The 25331-nt window shown below is 50.8% G+C and overlaps 1 protein-coding gene across 1 annotated transcript in view; it reads left to right on the forward strand.

The window, feature by feature from the left end:
* Window positions 1-25331, forward strand: part of PLXNA2 (plexin A2) — a 210138-nt gene that overhangs the window by 141492 nt on the left and 43315 nt on the right. Inside the window, exons 9-12 of the mRNA XM_081112157.1 lie at window positions 1155-1269; window positions 9501-9701; window positions 11414-11510; window positions 15561-15751. Of these exons, the coding sequence (XP_080968283.1) occupies window positions 1155-1269; window positions 9501-9701; window positions 11414-11510; window positions 15561-15751 (604 nt within the window). The remainder of the gene's footprint in view (window positions 1-1154; window positions 1270-9500; window positions 9702-11413; window positions 11511-15560; window positions 15752-25331) is intronic.

Consider the following 25331-nt stretch of genomic DNA (forward strand, 5'->3'; position numbering starts at 1 on the left):
ACCAGGTGGTGCCAGACTGCAGACCAGCCATGTCCCTTCCAGGTTGTCCGGTCATGAAAGGCTAGACTAGGGAAGCTGTGGAGGGGCAGGAAGACCAACCCCAGGTTACAGAATCCATTCCCATTATAATGGTCCGGTCAAACACAGAGCGCCAAAATAATATGCATATCCTGCAGGTACAACAGCAGGGAGGGAAGCGCTCGCCCTGGCAAAAATGCATGAGCCACACAGCCTATTGCCACCTATGCCTGGCTACTTGGAGAGCCAACGTTTCCATTTAATACTGTTTAACTCCCAACGCTCAGGAACACAAGTGATGTGAACCAATCATTAACAAATATGATTTGAGAGTTTGAAATAACAGGTCATTTAAGGGCTTGAAAATAATACATTTAGCATTGTGTTTTTCAAAACCATTTCCTATGCATTCTCTGGTTTGATGCTAAAATCCCTGTGGAGGAGCCAGGAAAGTTTGATTACAGACAGATGAAGAAATTCCTATTCAGAAGGTGGAGTGACTGACTCGGGGTGACCCCAGTGGCAGAGGCAGAGGCAAGACTGGAATCAGAGCTGCCCAGTTTCTACCCCAGTGCTCTTTCAGCCTATTTGTCTTATAAGTAGGCCTTTGAAGGGTTTCCCAAACACACTCTCTTGGCCTTGAACTCTTAGTTTCTGAAGCAATCTGTTATATTCAGCCAGAAAAGTGGAATTTGCCTGTCCTAGAAGAAATGTTTAACCACCAGCAATCCGGAGGGGAGGGGTGGGAGGGGGGGGTGACTCATATTAGTGTTTGCCAATTCCTGTGGTGTAAATACTCCCTGTGGCTGATTTCAAGCTATCAACCCACTTGCAAAATTCCTGAGGATATAAATAACCAGCTCTCATGAACTTATACAGGCCCGCTCTAGCACACCTCTGCTTCATAAGTTACAATATTTCCACTCTGGACTCATTTAATTTTTTTCAATTCTCTCGTCCTGTAAATAGCTTAGAAGGAGAATCCACAATTATCAGTGCTAGGGGCTGCCCCAGTATACTCTCCTAAGAATAAGACTATAATCACAGACTAACATCAGGATACATAGGCTGGCTGGTGCCCTTATCCTCTCTCTCTGCGTCCTTCTCTTTGCCCCTGACTGTCTTTGTCCTTGCAGGTGCCTGTCTTGTGTCAACAGCGCCTTCCGCTGCCATTGGTGCAAGTACCGCAACCTCTGCACTCACGACCCCACCACCTGCTCCTTCCAGGAGGGCCGGATCAATATTTCAGAGGTAAATGGGGATCACCTTGGCCTGGCATTGTTCCCAGTGAATCTGAGTGGCCCTCCCTTTCAGATGGTCAATCCAGCAGCTTGGCCATCTCCTGGCTCTGGCCCATCTTGGTCTTCTTCCAGAGATTCTACATGTTAGAACGCCCTGTTATTATAAAGTTCAGAAAGTGGTTTCCTGAGGCAGAGAAGTGCGCTGTAGCTACTAGACTCCCAAGACTCTATGAATTCAAAAGCTTGAAGGGAACTGAAGGTTGAGGCTGAAAGCTTAGAGGAAACATATCCCACCAAACAGACTCCATGGTCTAGAAAAGTGCAGTGAATGGCGTTTATTCTTTGAGTGTAAGCCCTTTGCTTGGCTGCAGACATAGTCTAGTTCAATAGAACATTCACTCGCAACCATTCTTTCATGCCAGCTTCTCTTCCAAGTGTGAAATTCAATGATTCTCTGACTCTGATGTATGACTGGGTGGGTGGCCTATAGAGAGAGAAATTCAGTGAGTGAAAAGAACCAGGCCTTGCTAAAAGTCCCATTTTATTATGTAGTCAATGTTTCATCCCTAAGGCCTGACCCACCTTGGTTATCAAAACAGTGAAAAAAACCAATTGCCTCTCTGTCTATGAATATTCCATCCAATGATTATTCACTGATGTTAACTTTCTTACATATTCACGCTATGCCTTAGAACAATGAAGCCTGCTTGGTCAACTACCCTTTCCCTTCCCAGTGTTTTTCATACCTGTGGGTAGTCAGTGGTTGCATTTGAACAACTACAGAGACTTTATGCATTCACACATATGCACATGTGCATATATACATATATCCCCCCCTTTTTTTTTCCTTGTAATCCTCAAGCGAGGATATTTTTCCATTGACTTTTAGAGAGAGTGGAAGGGACAGGGAAAGACAGAGAGAGAGAAACATCAATGTGAGAGAGACACATTGATTGGTTGCCTCCTACATAGGCCCCGACCAAGGCCAGGGGTCAAGTCTGCAACTGAGGTATATGCCCTTGACTGGGACCGAACCTGGGGCCCTTCAGTCCGCACTCTATCCACTGAGCCCAACTGGCTAGGGCTAACCATCCTCTCTTAGTCTACCTTTTAGAAATCCACAAACATAAGTAGGTGACAAGTAGCATTTGCACTTATTGCTATAGCCTCTCTGTACATGTCTCCCTCTTGCACTAAACCACAAGATCCTTGAAGGCAAAGGTTACATCTTACCTTTAAGTCCTCCGTGCCTTCTTCAGTGAATGTTTGTGGAATCCATGCCTGAAAGAATGGACGGACCAAGGACCACTCTACCCAAATGCCATTGATAGAAAGGGTTCCTTGGATCTATGTGTCTAATATATCAAGAAATAGAGTCTCATGTGTCTCCTAATCTTGAAAGATGTTCTGGATAAACATGAGAAAGCAGGCATATATATATATATATATATATATATATATATATATATATATATGTGTGTGTGTGTGTGTGTGTGTGTGTGTGTAATCATCATGGTGTGCACCTTAAATATCTTACAATTTTATTTGTCAATTACACCTCAATAAAGCTAAAAACATTTTTTGAATTAAAATAAAAAAGAAAGTAGGCCTTTGAAAGGTTTCCCAAACACATACTCTTGGCCTTGAACTCTAAGTTTCTGAAGCAATATGTGTTATATTCAGCCAGAAAAATGGAATTCGCCTGTTATATAAGAGAAACATAGACGGTGCCCAAGGGGATTTAAGGCAGACCCACCCCCAGGTGCCTCATGATGGGATACCTAGTTGCTTGAAAACCTTTGAGAAAAGGTGTCTCCTCCAGCCCGTTGCTGGGCTTTGACTTACTGGTCAGTAAGCAGTGTACTGGTCTTAGTGGGCCCTGGGAATCCATCCCAGCCCGGGATTCTGCAGGAGCTGAAACTGCTCTCAGGCCTGTCTTCTCACTGGTAGGAGAGGCCTGAGAGCCCCAGGGAATGGAGTGGGCTGGTTACCCCAGCTTGGGAGTTAATGGAAGAATGGGAAGGCTGGGAGGTGGGCGGCCAGGAAGTGCAGAAGCCACTGGAAGACCTGCGCAGGCAGCAAAGGATCAAAATAGTCTCAGAGACTGACCTTCGCATTGGCCACTTCTAAACTGCTAAGTTCCTTAAGACATTGGCCACTTCTAAACTGCTAAGTTCCTTAAGAGAATAAATGGAGATAGACCACAGGGCAGGGGAGGGGAGGGAGAGAGAAGGAGAGAGAGAGAGAGAGAGAGAGAGAGAGAGAGAGAGAGAGAGAGAGAGAGAGCCAGCTCTGGACAAGAAGGAACAGCTGCTGCATTTGCTCCTAGGGGCTCCCCCTCGGGCAGGAGAAACCCAAAGCCAAGCCAGCAACCGCCAGCAGCTGGAGCGAGGGCAGGAGTGTCACAGAGCAAGACAAATAAACTGCCTGGTGTGGAGGCCGGGGGGCTGGGCCCCAGAAGGCTAATTGGAAGCATGCCGGTCTCCCTCGGCCTTTTAGAAGCCGCTGGAACACAGCTCCCTCGCAGCCCCGGGGCTGAGATTCAGGCCTGAGGTCCAGGCGTCCAGAGAGCTGGGCCTGAGGGAAGCTTTGGCCCTCCACCCCTTGCATCTCAGGATTGAATTAATACGGAAAGAGGCCTGGGGTCCACCCAGAGGCTTCCCATCGCCTTTTAGTTTGGCTTTTTCTCCTTAAGGTCGGTTCCCTGGAGTAGGAGAGGTGCCTTTGTCCGCCTGCACCTCCCACCTTCCCTAGTCTTCCCCAGCGGGAATGGGGCGGACCCCTCTCTTCCTGCTCATATGCAAGGCCGCAGGGTCCTGGGATGGGCCGGTGAGGGAAGCCCAGACTCCATTAGCCCCTGATTTTTCTCAGGAAGGGAAATAAGGTGCAGGCTCCCAGCGGGTTGTCAGGCCTGGCCGCTGTGCAGCCCATCCCAGCACATAGCGCCCCCCGCCCCCCGCACCCTGCTCTCTCTGTCCAGAGCTCTGCTTATGGGAATCTCATTCCTGAAAATGTGGGGCAGTAAAGGTGCACGTGTCCAGCTTGGGAGAGGTTTCCCTGACTCTACTAGGTTCTCTGACAGGCCTCAGGTTCTTCTGGAGACTGGAAACCCCGAAGGTGCCTCTTTGGGGTTCCTAGAATATCTCTTATACTTCCAGTAAGGCACCCCCAAAATTTTAGGTCTGTGCATCCTAGAAACAACATATAATTGAGTAGCTCCGTTGATTTACATGGCAACACGAATGCGTTACACATTTGTAGTTCTCTCACATGTGACAGGAGCTCTCAGCGTGTGTGTGTTGGGGGGAGGGGCGGGATGGGGGGTACAGAGCAGCAGCCACAGCACCTGGGAACTTGTTAGAAATTCAAATTCTTGGGCCTCAGCCCAGGTTAGCCCGAAGATTGAGAACCACTGACATATGGCATCTCAATTGATTCTCGCAACAGACCTGCAGTTTCACATAATTCATATTTGACACATATAGTAACCAAGATGCTACAAATTCAGGATTTTTGCCCAAGGCTACAGAGAACTCAAGCGTCCAAAAAAAGCTGAGTGCAGTATGCTTTCTACAGAAAACCAGGGCCAGTTAGCGTGTCTGTCTGCATGGCCACAGCCACACTGAAGCCACACTCAGTCTGGCCCGTGGCTGTCGGTCCTAAGGGTTCAGGCTGTGAGGGACCCTTCTCCGTGGATGGAGAAACTGCCCCTGGAAGGTGGGTCAGTAGTGCCACACCCAGTGAGAGCCACCAGCCTGTGCGGTAGGTCTGCCCACTTCCTTCCAGAGGGCTGGTGGCCCACCTCCATGCAGGGACTTGACAACAAGGAACCGCTCTTCTGGAGCGAATGCGGTGCAAAAATGGAAACACCGCAGTAAACATTTATTGAGTGCTTACTATACAAGCAATATTTTAAATATCTGTATCTCTCATTTACTCTATGAAATGGACTCTATTATGGAAAAATAAACTGAGGTTTAGGTATACACATGAGAGAAATACACAGGAATAATATTAACCTTGTTCATCCCATGTATTACCATTTATGACATACTTTTATACCCTTTCATGCATGCTCTTGTCATTATCAGCCCCATTTTCTAGATGAGGAAACGGAATTGCAGTTGAACCATCTCTTGAACTACCCCCCCCCACCCCACCCTCACCTCCTGGCTTAGAGCACAGTGGATCTCTGACAGGAGCCCCCAAATCTCCGCCTCCCCGGGCTGGATCCAGCTGCGACATGGTGTTAGCAAGCGGAGTGCACGGGAGTATGTATGGCTTTCAGCTTTAAAAGCTCATCTCCCTCCATGGCTAAGCCAGGCCTAGTTAGATGTAGATACATAAATATCTTCTTTATGCCCTGCCCCAGGGGAAAGATAGAACCAAATAAATCCGATTAGCTGCCCAGGATGCTGGCTGCTCTCGCTCTTTGAAGTCCGGTGGGTGAAGATAATGCCATTTTCACGTGGGAGAAGTCGTCTCGGCGGGCGGAGGGTCCCCAGCACTGAACGCTGGCGATGCACAGCTAAACGGGAGGGCAATGCCACCCTAAGACCATGGGGCTCCTGTGCCAGGGTCCTGCCCTCCCTGTGCTCCTGTTGCCTCCTCCCGGCTCCCCGTGCCCCTGGGGGTATTCCCAGATACATCTGTTCATGCCGATGGCAACTCGGGTGGCTGCTAAGGAGGTGATGCTGCTGCCTATAAACAGAAGAATAAGATGACCTAGAGAGGCCAGGCCACGCTCAGGGGGTCAGTAGTAGCAATGGGCATTTTATTGATGTTAACGACAGTCCTTACATCCCACGGAAGAAGAAGCATGGCATGGTTTTTTGTCTCTTGTTATTAGGACAAGAACTGTGTGTGTGTGTGTGTGTGTGTGTGTGCTCACAGAAGCAAACAGGTTGGAGAGGCCTCCTTGTAGTTGATGAAAGCCATCACCTTCCTCAAGTCCCAGAGGTATTGCATTTCCGACAATTTGGCAACTTTCTGGGCCACCCGCTCCACTGCGCCTGCCTTCAGCCCTGGCCACTGATTTCCACCCACAACTCGCTGCCCCCTCGGTGCTGCATCCTCCAGAGCATCTCCCAGCCCCAGAGGTCACTGTCTTCCCCTGTTTCCCAAGGAGGCAGTGTACCTGGCCACCAACCATATTTTTCTTTTGCTCGAGAGACTAGCAGTACGAATCCTACTCTCTATGGCCTGAGAGAAGCAGCCAAATACACAAGCAAAAGCCTAAGACATCCTTGTCTCCTGGGGCAATCTTGGAGCCCGTTTGGGCATTTGGGAAGCCCCTGATCATTGTCTTTAAATGTAGTGCCAGAAGGTCTGAAACAGCAGACCATAAGGAATTTTTGTAAAATGTTTAGAATTTCTTAAGAAAAAACAAACAAACTCCTAAGAGCCCTCATAAAATCTCTTCTTTTGATTCTTTAATCTCCAAACTGAATCAGATTTAGCCCAGACAAAGAGCAAGGATGTGTACACGTGTGTGCATCTATAATATTACACATAATAAAACAAATCCCTATATAAGTATCTATTTTTGTCAAAGTTAAAAGGATTCTACAGTCCTGTTTACTAACCCAAGACATTTTACTTCCAAAAGCATATCTTTAACGCTCTGCTACTGAAATTTGAATTTGTTCTCTGGGCTCATTAGAGATGAAAAACAATGGCCATCATTTACAATGTGTCAACTAGTTCCAGTCTGAAGATTTATTCCGCACACCCCCCCCCCTCACACACACACACACACACACACACACACACACACACACACACTGTACCTCAGCCTCATTTCTAGTCTAAATTAACATTCCAATTTATTAGACTCGATGGGGATTTTTTTTTAGCCACTCACAGGAAGCAGTACCTCCTTTTCCATAGGATGCCTGGGTTTCCCTAAAGTGGTGTTTATTTTTTTCTTGGCTATAAATATATGAAAGACTCTGTCAAGAGTACCCGCAGGGAATGAAGGTGAAAACTCGGCAAAGAGCAAGTTTATGAGTTGGCAGCTTGAGTGACTGGCTTCTGAACAGGGACCCCTCTGTCTGGGGTCGCCCTGTGACCCCGGCTCTCGTGGAAACCTCGCCTGCTTGGGTCCTCGCATGCAGCTGGCCCGCAGGCCAGGATCAGCACCTGGAGCTTCCTGCAGGCCTCCTAGATAGGTTTCCATGGGAAATTTCCCCTGGGTCCAGCTTTTCGTAAATCCTCAGATTTCTTAATAGACACGGGCATGCCAAGTTGGTAATTGTGTGATTCTAGAAACAATGACCACTTCCAACCCAGCTTTGGGAATCAAACTCCCTCTCAGGTGTCTTGATGTCCAGAAGGCAGGGCTGTCCCCGCCTCTGTAAAGAATCTAGAAATAAGATCTAGAAGGAAAGTTAGAGATCTTTTTGTCTGATGCTTTGTTTTCTCATTTTTCATTTACCCTCCCAGAAGCAATGACCAGGCATCCACTACCTGTCAGGAACTGGGGTATAGACTGGGGACACAGAGCCTGATCCTCAAGGCTCACAGACCAGTGAGAAAGGCAAGCCAACCACAACCCAATCCTGAGGGCTAGATGCGATCAGGGGAGGATATCCGTAACCCAGCCTGGAGGCCAGTGCAGGGAGAGGGTCACGGACAGCTTCCCAAAGCAGGAGATGCTGCCCCGTCAGTGTGGCTCAGTGGTTGAGCGTTGACCTATGAACCAGGAGGAGGTCACAGTTCGATTCCTGGTCAGGGCACATGCCTGGATTGAGGGCTTGATTCCCAGCGGGAGGTGTGCAGGAGGTAGCCAGTCAATGATTCTCTCTCATCATTGATGTTTCTATCTCTCCCTCTTCCTTTCTCTCTGAAAACAATAAAAATTATTTTTAAGAAAAAGAAGGAGATGCTGAGTTTGCAGACTAATTAGAGGCAATTAGCTAAAGGTGGGCCAGGAGGAAGATTGGGGGGTGGGGGTAGGAGTGAGTGTTTCCCATAGAGAGAAAAGTACCTTCCAAGGACCAGAGGTGGATGAGTAAGGCTGGCCCCTCAGAACTAATCGTAAGCTCACATGGCTGGACCCTGATGCACAAGAACCCGCAGCGAAAGAGGTAGGCAGGGGCCAGGTTGTGAAGGGCCTGCATCTGAGGCCCAGAGAGAGGAAGAGCCTGCCTAAGCCCAGCTCTCCCCGTTCCCTTTAAGGCTGTGCATTGCTAACCGTTGCCTGTTGAGCAGTGTTGGGCCTTAAGGCTCGCCGCCAGCATTAGGACAATGTATTGCATGTGACTGTGCCCCCAGGCACTCAATGCCAGTAGCTCCCTCTGCAGGGTAAGGACATCAACCCCACGGACTCCCCAACGCTCCCTCTGCGAACCGCAGCAGACGGGAAGGGGATAGGGAGAGAGGCACCATCTTCCAGAATTTTCCTAGTTGATCCCTGGAAACAGGAAATGGTTGCAGGGGGAGGTGACAGCCAGGTCCTCACGGAGCGAGGCTTCTGGACTCTATCTTCCTTGGAGAGGGAGAAAGTGGACAGGGGATCGGGGCTGCGGGGAGCTGGAGAAGCAACATCTAGGAAGAGAAATGAGGAAAAGCAACCACTTCCTTTCTCAGGATCCTTCTCAGAGCCTCTCCCCATCAAGACCTGTGTGTGTGTGTGTGTGTGTGTGTGTGTGTGTGTGTGTGTGTGTGTTTCAGTTTTGTTCTCAAAGCAACGCGGCATCCATGCAGGGCCTGGTAATGAAATGAGATAAAAGGCCAGAGCCAGTGTTTAGAGCATTGCTGGGAGGCTGACCAGCCTCCTGGAAAGGCCGCAGTGGGAGCTGGGAGCTGAGGCCGCTGATAACAGACTGCCTCAGGCGGGGACTGTGCAAGCGGCTGGGGAGATGAGTGGAACCGAGAGGTGGGGGTTCCAGGTTGGAGGCAGGGGCGCATGGAGCCTCTTTCATCCTGTGTCTCGGGAGATAAAATCCGCAAGCTGCCACACCAGTGCCTGGAAATTAATTCCTAAAGGGTTTCACACATTCCAGATCCAGGACAACTTGTGGGTTAGGAATAACAGTGTCAAGGCGGGGAGTTAAGAGATCGATTTCATTTTCCCTGCTGACTCCACATGCCCCTTGAGAGAGGCATGTCTTTCTCCTGGGCAGCCCACCTGGACACCAGAGGGTCTGGGCCTGGCATCAGGCCCTGTCCTCTGCCCTGGCTCAGGTGAGCAGGAAGGCGTGAGCCGGACAGACGGAACCTCTCTGCTTGCTCCTCCAGGACTGTCCCCAGCTGGTGCCCACGGAGGAGATCTTGATACCCGTCGGGGAAGTAAAGCCCATCACCCTTAAGGCTCGAAACCTGCCCCAGCCTCAGTCTGGCCAGCGAGGTTATGAGTGTGTCCTCAGCATCCAGGGGGCCGTCCACCGGGTCCCCGCCCTGCGCTTCAACAGCTCCAGCGTCCAGTGCCAGAACAGCTCGGTAAGAGGACTCGGGCCTGGGCCCTGCTGGGAGCCGGGCTTCTCTCACCCCTGCCAAGGCCTCAGCCTGGCCTGCCCCAGCTTCCAGAACCTCCCAGGTCCACAGGCCGATCCCAGAGGCAGGGGACAGAGGAGTAGGCATGCACGCCGGCCCCTCGGCAAGCACAGATCAGGCGATGGTGTCAGAGGAGCTGGAGTGCTCTGTGCCCTTTCTGAGTTGGATGGGTGCCTCTCGAGGACTTTGGCGAAACTTCAGCCAAAGCCGGTCAGACCCTGCAAACCCCGTCCCCGTTCGTGGAGTGGATAAACCAACAGGAGGGCGCTGCACGGGAGCGACCAGCAGGAAGCAGGATGGGATGGGGGGAGGCGGGAAGGAAGGAAGTGGAGGCCGTGAGTTTCAAGAGCAGCCAGGGTTCAACCAATTCCGAAGGCCAGACAGCAAGCCCGAGGTGTTTAATTATAATAGCAGCCCGGAGAAGATCTTCTATCTGCCAACTCCCTGTCTCCGCAGGTGGGAGGTCAGCGGGAGATGGGGGTGACATGACAAAGGTGTTGAGGGAAGCTAATTCGCCCGGGAGAGATAAAGAGGATCTGGGCCGCTTATCAGGGAGCTGTCAGATTGCCGGGTCACAGGCGCTTGATGGAATTTGTAATCGGTGGAAGGCCGCCAAGCACAAAGGGAAGTTGGGACAAGAAAGAAATGGAACAACAAAGGGAGAAGGTGGCAGGAGGGGCTCCGGGCAAAAGGGCTGATGGGGACATGCCCTGAGAGCTAAGTGGCCAGGGCTGGGGCGGTCCCCACGGAGGGGGTTCCCAGAGGTCCCCTTCACAAAGACACAGGGCCTGGGCCACCGAGAGAGGCGATTTCTGACGTGTGTGTGGGGGGGGGTTACATGTCCTCTGTGGGGTCAGCACCATAGAGAATCGACTCCTGGCCACAGCTGGAGGCCGTTTGTGGCAGCACTGATCAGGTATCGCCCGTGAGGCTCTGGGCCCTTCCCTAGCAGAGTGCTGACCAAGGTCAAGCTCACGTGCAGGAAGAAAGGACCATGCAGGGCCCAGCCAACCGTGTGTTACACACATGCTCTGCTCAAGGCTCTGGGGTTTACAGGCAGCACATGCACCTCTGGAGAGAGCAGACTTGCACGGGGAACCGTGCAAAGCAGTCCTGGGTTAAAGGCAGAAGTTGCCAACCCCAGGGGACAGAGAGCCTGGGGAGGGCTGGCTGGGGTGTCAGAGAAGACACCTGGGGAAGGCGAGTCTGAGCTAGACCAGGAAGATAAAGGGGGGGAAGGACCATGTCATAGGGAGAGGGGGGCATTCCTTGTGAGGAGGGAATGGAGGCACGGGGGCGGGGGGGGGAGGGGAGTACGTGGGCGAGTCGGTTTGCAGTCAAGTGGACTCAGACTTCTGGAGGAGAGCAGAGGAAGAGAAGGTTGGAGGAGTCGGTTTGGACCTGGAAGGCACTGACTGCCGAGCTAAGGGGTTTGACCTGGATCCTGTTGGCCTTAGTGACTGGGAGCCAGGGTGGTGGGCCACAGAGATATTTGAGCGGCACATGGGGTTCCTCGGATTGGCCCGCTGCTGCTTTCTCAGCCCAGGGAACCAGGGTCCCTAGCTTCTTTCCTGCTGTAGTCCCGGTCCCCTGAGACGCCCAGCATCCCTGCCCCCCGTCATAACCTCACCAGCATGTGCCTCTGCCCTCCCCCGCAGTACCAGTACGACGGGATGGACATCAGCAACCTGGCCGTGGACTTTGCCGTGGTGTGGAACGGCAATTTCATCATCGACAACCCTCAGGACCTGAAAGGTAAGCGGCTGCTTCTGGGTAGAGTTTTGATCCGTCCGTGACCCTGGGAAGGACCGGGGCTGGCGAGATCGGAGCGTGCGGCCGCTGTGCCATGAATAACACACTGCCTCTGTCAGCGGAACTCTGCCGAGGGTCCGAAAGCAGCACTGGGAGCCATCAAAGGAGTCCTGTGGGGATCCCTGTTTTATTACAACCAGAGCATCCGCTGTGGCTGCCGGCTCATCGCGGTTTTCTCCGGCTCCCAGAGACTTTGAAGTGCCTGTGGAACCTGACCCAGGAGAGCAGCAGGCGGAATGTCCCACCAGTTTCCCTGGAAAATGGGGATCTTGTTTCCAATCAGGTTCTGGCCCCGTCCTTGCACAAAGAAGGTTTTCAAAGCTGCTCCCCTGGTCCTGGGGTGGGTGGGAGAGGCCAGCGTGGGGACTCAAGTGCACAGCTGGCGCAGGAAGTTCAGGAAGGAGCTGGGCTGATGCAGGGGGACTCTCCCGGAGGCTCACCCTCATTCATCGTGTGCAGCGCCTCCTATGGGCCAGGCAGGTGCTACCCTCAGTTCAGTTAATACCAACATTCCATCATGCTCTCAAGAATGACAAAGGTACCTCCAATTTGATGAGCACGCATTGATTATTTTTTAAATATATTTTTATTGATTTCACAGAGGAAGGGAGAGGGAGAGAGATAGAAACATCAAGGATGAAAGAGAATCATTGATTGGCTGCCTCCTGCACACCCCACATTGGGGATCGATCGAAACCGCAACCCGGGCATATGCCCTGACCTGGAATTGAACCGTGACTTCCTGGTTCATAGGTCAGTGCTCAAATACTGAGACATGCCAGCCAGGCTGAAATTATTTTTTTAATCATTGCAACAACCCGGATAGGTAAGCACCAGTATTATGCTAATTTTATAGATTAAAAAACCAAGACCCAGTGAGGTTAAGAAATGGACCGAGAGTGCTCACTTCGACAGCACCTATACTAAGACTGAAATGATGCAGGCTATATATAGCCTGGCCCTGCACAAATGTGCCAATTCACAAAGTGTTTTGTGTTTTTAAGACAAACACTGTATGATATCTTTATATGTAGAATCTTAAACAAACAAACAAAAGGCAAACTCATAGAAACAGGAAGTAGAAGAGTCGTTACCAGGGCTGGGGATTGGGGGAACCAGGGAGAGGTATGTACAAGGGTACAAACATTCAACTAGAAGATGAATAAGATCTGAGGATCTAATGTAAAACATGGTGCCTTTAGTTAATAACACCGTGTCGTATAATTGAAATTTGCAAGCAGCGCAGAACTTACATGTTCTCACTATGTGTATGGTGAAGGCTGTGTGTGTTAATGAACTAAATGAAAGGAATCCTTGCCTTGTGTATGCGTATAGCACAGCATCACGATTTCAATATGATACAATCTTATTTGTCAATTTACCTCAATAAAGCTGGAAAAAATAAAGGAAAGAAATGGACCAAGAGTCAGCTAGTAAGAGCCAGGATTTGAACCAAGAGAGTCTGATGTCAGAGCTCACGCTGAAACACATCTCTTTCTTCCCAGTGACTGAGGCCGCTGTGGGGTGTGATGCCTCCTCCTCCAGAACACTCCCCACCCCCACCCCCACCCCCACCCTCACTGTGAGCCACATGCCTCACCACAGTTCAAACAGCTAGGGTTGCCATAAGCCTCTCCCTGCGCCTGAGGGTCACCGCAGGGACACCGGGAGGGAGACCAAGGCCACAGCAGGGCCTGCAAAGGCTTCAGATCCATAGGCTGCAGCTCCCTGTCCCGGACGCTGCCTGAAAGCCCATGCTGCTTACACTGGGGGAGAGAAACTGAGCCAGGACGGGTTTGGGGGTTTTCCTCTTTCTCCTCATACCCAGGCCACATTTTCTCAGTGCTGAGAGATAGACCTTTCCCCTGCTGAGCTTCTAGGCTCGGTTCCCAGAGGCTGCCTGTGCACCTGGAGCTGAAAGAAACATGGCCACATCCAAGCTGTCACATCGGCACCCTCCCTTGCGGTGCGGGACAACTTTTAAGCAGCTCTTGAGTGCACGGGCGATGCCATCTTCACCTCCGTCTCCCTCCCACAGCCCCAGTGATCCTGGAGCTATGTACCGTGCTGGGTGGAAGAGGCCATGGTGTTTGAGGACTCACGTTCTAGATTCTAACAAGCCAGGGTCACGTCCTGTCTCTTTCACTCACAGTAATGTGGACTCGGGCTAATTACCGTTCCTCTCTCGGCCCCAGGTTCCCCATCTGTGCCAGGGGGAAAGGATGCCCTTTTCTCAAGGTCATCCTGAGCATCCCATGAGAGCTAGACATGGCCCATGTGTGCACAGTGACAAATGCTCAGTGTGTGTTTGCTCAGCGTAAGACTCCCGTCTTCTAGGATTCCTACCCTAGGAAGCCATGGCAGGTGGAGGTTTAAATCTAGTCCCTACAGCTGGGACTGGGGATGCTGGACAGAGCAGAGGTACAGGATGGGAACCTGTGGAAGAATGAAAAACGACGCCTTCCCTGGGGCATGTACACAGCTTCCCGCGGAGACACGCCAGGACTCCTAAAAGCTGTGTCTGCTTGACTTGAGTTGAAAACCGCTTTCCGAGTATTCTGCTTCTATAGATTCTACTTGGAACTCTGAGTTCAAAACACCAGCAGGCAACAACTAAACCCCAGGCTCACAAGACAGTTCTGCTAACTGGCCGGTCAAGGGCTTCTAAGTCAGGAAATGCCATAGCAGCAGCAATGGGTTTGCAGACTTCAAAGTGACCTGCTCAGTGGCCACTTTGTCCTCTCTGGGGACAGCCTCTCCATCCACAGGGGCATGAACAGGGCTGTGGTAACCCTGTTCCTCATCAGGGCTGCCTCTACTTTGCCAGGCCTTTCTGACACCTCTCCCTGACCCACCTCTTCCCACTGTGCCCGGGCCAGGTGCCTCCCTGCTCAGGACCTACAGTCCAGCAGCACAGCCAGTTGGAATTTCAGGATCCCAGCTTGGGGCACTCACCTTAGTGAGCTCTAAGAGTGAACAAGTCTCTGAGGTTCATTTTTTAAAAAATATATTTTTATTGATTTCAGAGAGAAAGGAAGAGGGAAAGAAAGATAGAAACATCAATGGTGAGAGAGAATCACTGATCAGCCTCCTCCTGCACACCCCACACTGGGGATCAAGCGCACAACCTGGGCATGTGCCCCAACCAGGAATCGAACCGTGACCTCCTGGTTCATAGGTTGACGCTCAACCACTGAGCCATGCCGGCTGAGCTCTGAGCTGCATTTTTATGTGAAATGGGGAAGTTAGTCCTTCCATCTCAGGATGAGGCCACATGTGAGTCAGAGAGGTACCAGCATAAGAAGGTAGTGTGTGTTCAAAGAAAAGATAACAAGCAGGTACAGAACATCAGGTATGTTACAGGCCCAGTGCTTAGCACTGAATATATCACATCTCACTCAAACCTCACAGCAAACGACGATTATCCCCATGTTATGGATTAAGTAAACAAGGTTCCAGGAGGTCAAAGTCTATGTCACGTGGCTAAGGAGGGGTGAAGCCTCCATTAAAGCCCTCATCTGATTCAATCTGGAGCCAGAACTTTTAAATAATCTTATTTGCTGCATTGCCTTTATTTTTTTTTTTTTAAAAAATGTATTTTTGTTGATTTCAGAAAGGAAGGGAGAGAGAGATAGAAACGTCAATGATGAGAGAGAATCCTTGATTGGCTGCCTCCTGCATGCCCACTACTGTGGATCATGTCCGCTACTGTGGATGGAGCCCGCAATTGACTGGAATGGAACCATGACCTTCTGGTTCACAGGTCAACGCTTGATCCACTGAGCCAAACCAGCTAGAGCTCTGTATTGCCTTGAAATGATTGCTAAGATGTTCCATTTATTGTTAATTATTCATCAGTTGTTCTTGCAATGATCGCGATGATTATTGATGTTTATCTGTGGCTGGGGACGTTTCTGTCACACCTGTAAGAGGAGGGTAAATTGTGGGAGGCCCCGTCCCACCCCCTCTGAGACCGCCCCCCTGTCTTTGCAGTCCACCTCTACAAGTGCGCGGCCCAGCGGGAGAGCTGCGGCCTGTGCCTCAAGGCCGACCGGAAGTTTGAGTGCGGCTGGTGCAGCGGCGAGCGCAGGTGCACCCTCCACCAGCACTGTGCCAGCCCCTCCAGTCCCTGGCTCGACTGGTCCAGCCACAACGTTAAGTGCTCCAACCCGCAGATCACCGAGGTGAGTCCCCCCGCGTTCCAGAGCAGAACGGGATGGCCAGGAGCTGACCCCAGGGCAGTGGGACAGGAGCGCCAGCTGAGCCTTTGTGGAAGAATTCTTGGCCTCTCGGGAGTGTCTCGATGGCCCACGTCCAGGGGTCAGTGACAAGTGTATGGAAGTGTGCCCTCAAGCCTGTGCAAGAGTGTGTGTGCACCCAACAAGGGAGGCAGAGCCAGGCCTGCTGGCCGGGAAGGGGGGTGGCACTGGATGGGAAATTGGCCACGTAGCCGGTGAACGTTTCAGAAAGCAGGTTTCGCTTTTCTCAGCAGAAATGCGATTTCAGCAGCTGAGATTAGCTCCGAGTTGCACAGTTGAACACGGAGGAAGTAAAGGCAGGCGCTCCATCAGCCACCATGCCATTTCCCAGGGTTTACTCTGTCCCAAGTTGTGTGTGCATTTTAATGGGAAGAAACAGGTAATTAATTATCCTGGGGAAAAATGATGTTTCCTGAATAGCAAATTGCAAAGGACGATGAATAGGTGATGTGCACGGAAATGCAGCTGCTGGGGTTTGAACGGCCTGGGAGAGGCATAGTTGAATTTAACGTTGCTGGCGTTCACGTACTCATCACTCTTCACTGCTCCCAACCTGCTGACTATCACCTGTGCCACGAAACTAACTGAACGTTCCTCTGGTTACGAGGCATAAAAAGGCCTGGGCAGGTACCACCGTGGTCTGTGTTTGAAGAAGGCAGGGACGGGCCGCGACTCTTCTACCTCTTTTCTGAGCAGAAGCTCTGTCCCTTTTCCTGCCTCCTTTTCACTTCCGGCCAAAGAAAGCACCTCTGTTCTCCCCTGTGTTGCTGGGTCCTGGGAAACCTCTGAAGCATCCTTATGATCATATCCAAGATGCAGAGCAGAGAAAAGAAAACCCTTGAGATCAAACGAATATTGTTCACCTACAGCTGGGTCATTTGGAGAGCGAGCACATATTCATGTAGTGGCTTTGGTTGTCACGGTCTCAGGCAGTCCTCACATCCATTCTCAGCTCCATTTGACAGATGAAGACAACGAGGCTCAGAGGAAGGGAGTGAGTTGCCCAAGTTCACACAGCCGTTAAGTGTCAGAGCCCCAATTTTAGCTTAGATGTATTTAATTATAAAACCATTTTTAAAGCCTTCACTTTACTATTTTTGCTCAAGTAACATAAAACAAGCAGTGGTGCTTCCCCTTCCTGTATATCTGACCTGTCTAGCTGCTATGGACCAGATAGAGGCCAGCCATCCACAGGGCAGCATATCCCAGGGGAAACGCAATGCTGGGGGCAGGTGGTTTCTGCACCCAGGCCCTCGGGCAACCAATAGGAAGGTGCTCTGAGACTGTAAAGAGACACTGCCTGTCAAAGACTGGGCTTCTCCAATCCCATTGCACTTTCGGATGTGGCCAGTGACAGGGCCCACTGGCTTTCCCCTGTGCATTTATTTATCTCTCGGGAAAGAATGCTTACAGGGCTGTCCCAGCCTCTGCTCTCAGTCAGCTGGCTCCCCGACCTGCTCAGGGCTCCACGCCTTCACCCCGATTGTCATGATTTCCAGCAGCTGTTGGCCTGAAACGTGCTCTGGTCTGTAATTCTTCTTGTTGATGCAGTTGTGGCCTCTAGGTCTCTGTGCCTGTGTCATCGGGGCTCTTAAATGAGCCGGGGACTCCACCATCACCTCCCACCTCTGCCAACCCTGGCTGCTGCTCCAGCCCCATGTGTCTACTCCCTGACTGGCAGGCCCCCCGCCCCCAAGCCCCAAAGCAGGCTTCTCCCCGGGAAACCTCTGCCTCCACCGCCCCTGCTCACTGACCAGGGACTGACAGGCTGCTCTGCTCACAGAGGACACCCAGCTACATGATGCTAATTAACCCCCTGAGGTAATTAGGCTGTAATTGATTTTCCCAGAGAACATAGCAGCAGGAGCCAGAGGCCCTGAGCAGTGGGGTCCCCTGTTGGTGTTTTTCAAGCAGAGGCGGTGGAGAAAGGAAAGTGCATGTTGTTGGAGAGACAAATCCATGCTGTGCCCCAAGCCACTGTGGGCAGATCATTCTGGACAGGGAATGGGAGGAAGGAGGACCCAGGCTTGGAACGTTTGACCCACTATTATCAGGAATATTTTCTTTCACTTTACATCTCCTCCTTCCAACCTATCCTCCTTTCCCTGTAAAAGCCATTTTCAATTTTTTTAACTTTTAATTTTTGAAATAATTGCAGACTTAACAAAAGGCACAAAAATAGAACTGCCATGTACCCTTCACCCAGATTCTCTAAAATTAACATCTTACATAACCACAATGTAATTATCAAAATTGGGAAATTAACGTTGATACAATAATGCCATCTCCTATACATGCCTCGTTCACATTTTGCCTGTTGTCCCTCTGAAGTCCTTTTTTTCTGGTCCAGGATCCAGCCGAGGGTCAAAGGTGACATTCATTGTCATGTCCCCTTCATGCTCTGATCATTCTTTGTGTTTCATGACCTTGATAGTGTCGAAGGAGGATACAGGCCAATTATCTTGTGGTTGTTCCTCAATTTGTGGATTTGCCCGATGTTTCTTCATGATTAAATTCAGGTTATATGTTTCTGGCAGTGAGCACTAAAAGAAAAAAATTGTAGGTTACATGTCAAAAGGGCACAGGGGCCAACTTGATTTGGTCCCAATGGGCAAATCTGCGGCAATTTTAGCAAGAAAATAAATAATGATCCTAATGGGCTATAAGCAATAGAATAATATAAGAATTGATGGTCCTCAGTGATATAAATAAACAACTCATGGAGGAGAGAGAAAGCTCTTCTTTATACTAGAATTTCAGCTCCTAAATGTAGAGGGAATTATGGAACTAGAAAATCATCTTTTGGCAAAATTCATAGTGATAATTGTTTGAGGCAAGAATGGCCAATGAATGTTAAAATTAGTGGATAAAAGTATGATGAGAAATAGGATATGTACATAGTCTCAAGCTATCTCCCCCAAGATACTTATTAATTACAATAAGAAATAGTAACTTTATGGCAAAAACACCTGGCACACACAACCTCAGCCACGGGATCAAAGTTAACTTCTTAGGAATGGGGAAACCAGCCTCATGTGCCCCTCCATAGGATGTGCTAAGAACATGACCTCATTTCTATGGCTTTTTTTTTTTTTTTGCCCAAAATGTATAACTTGTTTAAAGTAACTTTTAAGAAGAATTAACTTATTTTCTTTACCTCAGCTTTTTGGCCAATTCCTTGACATTAGGATAGGTCTTTTTTTTAATAATTAGTATTATATGAGACCCATGCTCTTTTTCTCCTCCTTGTCCCTGGAATTCTATGAGTTCCATGCCCTTTTCTCCTCCTTATCCCTGGAATTCTATGAGTTCCATGCCCTTTTCTCCTTATCCCTGGAATTCTATGAGATCCATGCCCTGTTTCTCCTCCTTGTCCCTGGAATTCTATGAGATCTATGCCTTTTTTCTCCTCCTTGTCTCTGGCCCTTATGGGTATCCCCTCAGTGCAAGCCCACGTGCCAACAGAAGCCATTTCCTATGAAGAGGCTTCTTGAGGGGTGGAAAGAGGAGGATGCTATGACAGCTGTGAAGGCTGCTGGGGGCTGCAGAACTTCCAAAGCTGGAAACGAAGTGGAGCTGGAACGGGTGCTGACCTTTCCAGGGGCAGGCAACTCAATGAGATGCCCCGAATGAACGAGTTCTGCTTTAGGAAAAGGAGTGGGCCCGAGTTTAGTTAGATGAACAGCTGTGTTCTTCCTTAACGCCCCCTTACCCCCCCCCCCCCGCTGTCTCCATGACAACCAAGCCCACCCCTAGAGACCCATCTCTTATGGAGGTTTCATGTAAGACAAGTCTTACAGCCTATCGAATTTCCCAGTTTGCATAAACTTCAGGTTAGGACCCCCTCAGGACTCGCCGTCTGCTCCTTCCCAGCCAGCCCGTGTTGTGATAATGACGCTGTCCCCCGTGGGAGGCATCCCCGGCTGCTCCCACTCCAGCTGTCATCCTGGATGTCTGTGCACGTGTCACCTGTTCAACCCCAGGAACAGGCAACGTGCAGAGGGTGGGAAAGCCCAGGAGGGGAGATGCCTGGCCCATCGTGTTTCTGTTCTTCCCAGCGTGTGCTTCGGGTCCTGCTGGGACCTCGGAGAGGGGGATGTGACGTGCCACCCACTAGACAGGAAGGCTCAGAAAAAACATTTTCCAAGAGGCTGTGAGTGGGCAGCATGCAGCAGGAAGGGGAAGGATACAGACTATGTTCTTTGGGAGGAGAAATTTGGGAAGGCCAGGGGCTTTGGGGCTCATGTGACAGAGGTCTCCGCTCAAAGTGAATGTATTAGTTTGTTAGGGCAGTTGTTACAAGACACCACCAACTGGGCAGCTTAAACAACAGAAATTTGTTTTCTTATAGTTCTGGAGGTTAGAGGTCCAAGATCAAGGTGTTGGCAGGGTCGGTTTCTTCTGAGGCTGTGAGGGCAGTCTGTTCCATGCCTCTCCCCCAGCTTCGGGGGTTGTGGCAATCTTTGGCTTTCCTTGGCTTATAGAAGCATCACCCCAATCTCCACCTTCATGTCCACATGCTGCTCTCTCTGGGTTCATGTCTATCTCCAGCTTTTACAACAATAAGACCCCAGTCATGTTAAATTAGGGCCAACACTAAGGCTCCCTTTGAACTTGGTTACTTCTGTAAATCCTGTCTCCAAATAAGGTCCCAGTCTACGGTAACGGGAGCTAGAGCTTCAACATACGGATTTGGAGGGGACAGAGTTCAACTCATAACAGCATTCTGTGAAAAAAAGGAGACGCCCGGCTTTAAGGAAATGAATTCTCTCATTCAGTATTCATTTAGTGAGTGCCTGCTGTATGCCATGCACTGGGCGAGGCCTGAAGTTCTCGCTGATAGGTTAGTCCTGGGCGAGGAGGCGGGACGATGCAGCCTCTCTCTGTAGAACTCCAGCCTATCTCTGCACTTGGCCACCAGGAAGAGGCTGGGAACTGCTTGCCCTGCAGCCAGTCTGCTTCCTCTGAAGGACCTGAGACGGTCACTTCTAATCTACACCCCTTGCCGTCGTCTCCTGTTTGGAAAGAGGAGTGCAGCAGGGTCCTAGCTCTCCACGCCTAAGAGGACACAAACTTCAGGCCAGGGACACGACGCGATGAGCCGCATCCTAGTTCTGGGAGTCTTAGCAATAACAGCTTTTCCCTAACGAGACTCTGCTGTGTGCCAGGACCTGTGCACTTTGCATACCTACGGCGCCTAAGAGATGGTTCTAAGTATCTTCATTTAAGAGTTGGGGAAGCTGTGCTTAGGGAAGTAAACAGTTTGCCGGAAGTCATGCATTGGTTCGTGGCAGAGCAAACTCAAGGCCAGGCCGCTGACTCCAGAAAGCAGACTCTCCCACCATGCCATGTGACCGCTCTTGGTCAGAGGGGTGGAGGGGTTCTCCCTTGCTATACACCTCACTCCACTCCACATATATCAGAAATGCCTGGGCCCAGGGTCAGAATCCTCTGGAAGAGCCAAGAGATGCCAGACAAGCTGATAACATTGACTGTGCTTTGTATTGAGCCATAAAAGACAAAACAAACAAAAAAACCTTTACATAACTAGGTCCACACATTCCTGTGAGTGGGGGGGAAACAGGAAGAGCGTTTTGGGGTGCTCTTGAGCTTAAGGATGTCACTTCTTGCCGGCCTAGGGCAGATGTAACTTTAATTTCGGGTTTCTTAAAGCCACCAAGCTTGATTTGGTTGGTTTCTGGTTGTCTTTATTAGTTCTGTGATGGTTCAGGTGAAAGTTGGAAGTTCCCTAGGCTGGTGGCTCAGCCTTCCCAGGCATCTCAGCCCGATGGGAGAGCCCGGAGGATGGGGCCCCCGTGGTCCACACCTGTAGGTGAGAACGAGGTCAGGGTGAAGTAATGGCCAGAACTGCAAGGGGTGAGTCCCCAGTGCTGGACCCTCAGGGCGTGACCAGGAACCTACCACCTCTTGGATCCCAAAGAAGGTCCCTGTGTGTTTCTGAAGTCACCTGCCACATTGCCTAGTGAGGGTACACGCAGGCCAGGACACAGTTGTCTCTCCATTGATCACCTTGTAGCTTTTGCTTTATACATTTTTCAACTTCACCAACTTCCCCTACACCTCACTAGTCCCTGCCCAGGGGATAGTCATTCTCTTTAACGTTATCTTAGGTACATGTTCCTAGGAAAGAAAGCCCGTTGCAGAAAACCATGTACACCGCCCTCCAAGACCAAGCCTAAATCATGTTGCTGTTTGACAGGATTCCTCACTCTGGCTTCCTCCTGCTTCCCTCCTGCCCAAATGACTTAAAGAAGATTTCCCCCCTGGGTTCCCTCAGGCTCAAATGCATTTGTGAAACCGTTTGGGGAGCTGGGCCTTTACAGTATTTACCAGTATCTGCAAGGCTGCCTCAAATCTCCACAGGAAAGGCCGAACGCCACCTGCCCGGGGCCAGAGTGACTGGCTGCAAAGTTCCCGACAAATACACGAGAAGTAGCCCGCTTTGCTGAGAAACAAGTCAGCACTCTGATCCCCGTTCCTTTATTTGCAGGCCTCATTAATATAACATCCCTGCAACACACCGCTAACGGGGGATGGTGTCAAGATGAATAATGGAGTTACTCTGCTGAGATAACAATTAGGTTTTGAATGTCCTATCAGCTAAGACAGAGGCAGCCAGGATTCATGTCGGGTAGGAGAGCTGGCACTGCCAGGGCTATAGATTCCTGCAGAGCCATCAGCTGGGCTCTCGCCCACCGTGAAGAGTGTGCACACCCACGTGCGTGCGCGCGCGCGCACACACACACACACACACACACACACACACCAAGTTGGAAAAGACTGTGACAATGTGCTATCTTGGATGAGCATCAGGTGTCTTTGGGATCCAGGGTGGGATCAGCATTTGCAGGCACAATGCCAGCATCACTGCTCTCTATGGTTAGGGAAGCTCTAAGCAACAGGAAAGGAGTAAGTCAGGAGATGATGAGCCTTGTCCTCACAGACTTGTCTTGATTGTGGGCTGCTTGAGCTTTGATCCACAATGTGACCTGCGTCCCCACCAAGAACAACACCAGAGGCTCACCTGCATAGGACCCAGAGCCACTTGCCCTGGCTGGTGTGGCTCAGTCGGTTGGAGCATCATCCCGTACACCAAAAGGTGGTGGCTTCGATTCCCAGTCAGAGCACAGACCCAGGATGTGGGTTCAGTACCGGGTCAGGGTGTGTGTGTGTGTCAGGCAGCCAATCCATGTTTCTCGCTCACATCGATGTTCCCTCCCTTCCTCCCTCTTTTCCCTTCCTCTCTCTAAAATCAATTTTTTTTTAAAAGAGCCATTTTTCCTCTGGACTTTAGCTAGCCCAGCTTCTGCCCGATTTCCTACTCATAAAATAGTAATGAGAAAAATAATTAACTAAGAGTCACTGAATGCTTAACCTGGCATCTAGCATGGAGCTTAGCACCTCAGGTATGTTAACTCATTCAGACCGGACAGTAACTTTTAGGAGGTTGAGCTATTATAATTGCCAGCCCCATCTGACAGGTGAGGAAAGCAAGGCTCTGTGAGGTGTGGTAACTCCCTTGAATTCGCTGCTAGTAGGTTTTAGGACTGGGACTTAACCCTCAGCTACTTCATGCTAGAGCCCGCCTTTGACCAGTAGACCATCCTCAACCCCTCTCCTGGGCTCACTTAGACAATTGGAACTCTCACCACAGGGCTGGAGGCAGGGAAGGTGCTGGCCTCTGGCATCAGCCCGCTGCAGGGATGGGGAGAAAGCCAGTGCCCACTCCCAGGGAGAGATGCCCGAGGGAAGGGGGGTACATTCACAGGGACAGGGCAGAGAGGAGGGAGGAGGGAAGCTAAGAAGTTTGGAGAGATCTCGGTGACCAGCAAAGCCAAACTAAGAGCTTGGAAAGCAGCAAGCGTGGCATTAGGTGAGGGAGAGGGGACGGGGGCCTGAGGAGAGGGAACCCATGGGCAGATCAGCTTGAGTTGACCCAGGGTCTGCCCCAGGGTGGGACGATGGCCAGCTCAGGCACTGCTGTGCGGAGGCTAAAAGCTCAGGTTAGATAGGCCTAGCTGGGCTCTGCCACTCCCTGTGCAACCTTGAGCCAGTTACTGAACCTCTCTGGACCACTATTCCCCATCTATACAATAGCAACCATAATAGTCCCTCCCTCCAAGCTTGTTTGGAGCTCATCATGGGATAAAATATGTAAAGCCCTTGGCACAATTCCTGGCTCATGATAAGTACTTAGTAAGTGCAAAGCCGGTCGTCATCATTAGCAGAATCTTTAATGACCTGGAGCGGATGCCGGATTCTGTCTTTTCTCACTGTGTCTATCAGACAAGAGATGCAACCAGAGAAAGATGGGTTCCAGGATGGGAGCTGGGCTTTGTGAGGCGCCCACCAAGAAGGGGTTCTCCTCTGACCCCTTAAGCCCGGACCCAGCAGGAGGCCCCCACTCCACCCCTGCAAGGCTCCTGAGCCCCAGGAATGGCCCACCCCACACTCCCCAGGCTGCGGAGCCTCTGGCCATGGCACCTCCCTCACCACTCCCTGGTGCAGCCCCTGGGAGCTCTCCAGCTGTAATTAACCGGCTGCATCTGTGCTGGCCCTAGGGCGCTTGGTGGCACAGTTCCCTCCAAACTGCTCCATGAGAATCAGGGTGAGTGCAGCACCATGGGGACTGGTTTCCAGGTCACGGCACCCACGGTGGAAACACGCATGACACAGTCGGACAGGAACACAGATTCGGCCGCGGTGCGGGGCAGCGGGGTCTGGGGAGGTGGGGAAGTGGCTCTCCAAACCAGAGGTGTTGGGAGGCTTTGAGCGTGAGAGGACCCAGCAGGACACAGGACTGTCTGAGTTAGTCCCCTGCCATCAGCACACGCCAGCCTCACCCCACATCCTCTGGCTGAAGATGAGCAGATGAAGAAGTGCTCGGCCAGGACTCAGACTAACTAACCCCTTTATACCCAGGCCTGGTCAGTGACTGCTTCTCAGACGGGGTTTAGGGCTGCTGAACTCAGACCATCGCCCTAATGCGTTCCCACATTTTCCTTCCGGATCCTGCAAATAGACAAATACTTTAGAGCCTACAGCCAGTTAAAAGGCCAGTACTCTTAAGGCAAGGTAATAACCTGAACCTAATGTCCCATTAAGATGCAAATAAAGGTTTCTTTAGGGAGGAGAGACTAGCAGGGTGAGAGGTGCCTAAAACGGGTGAAGGAAGACCAGAGAGAAAAGAAAGAAAGGGGAAGGAGACCAAGGGGCTACCCTGGCCCTCGGATTTGCGCAGGACCGGCCTGGTGAATGTCTGCGTGACAAGGGAAGGAAGTCCTGGGCACAAGCCTAGGGTTCACTACCCTCTCCGAGGATGCACGGGAACCCGAGGTCCAAAGACCAGCATCTGCAATGATCAAAGAGCTTAGAAAACAAGATCTCCCAACAGAAGGCTAAGAGAATCGCAGCAGCGAAGGCCAGGGGTGACAGATTGGCCGTCCTCAGTGTCTGAAAGATGTTTGATGAGGAGGCAGCTGCT

This window comes from Myotis nattereri, assembly GCF_964212035.1.
Source record: "Myotis nattereri genome assembly, chromosome: 18".
Lineage (NCBI taxonomy): Eukaryota > Metazoa > Chordata > Mammalia > Chiroptera > Vespertilionidae > Myotis > Myotis nattereri.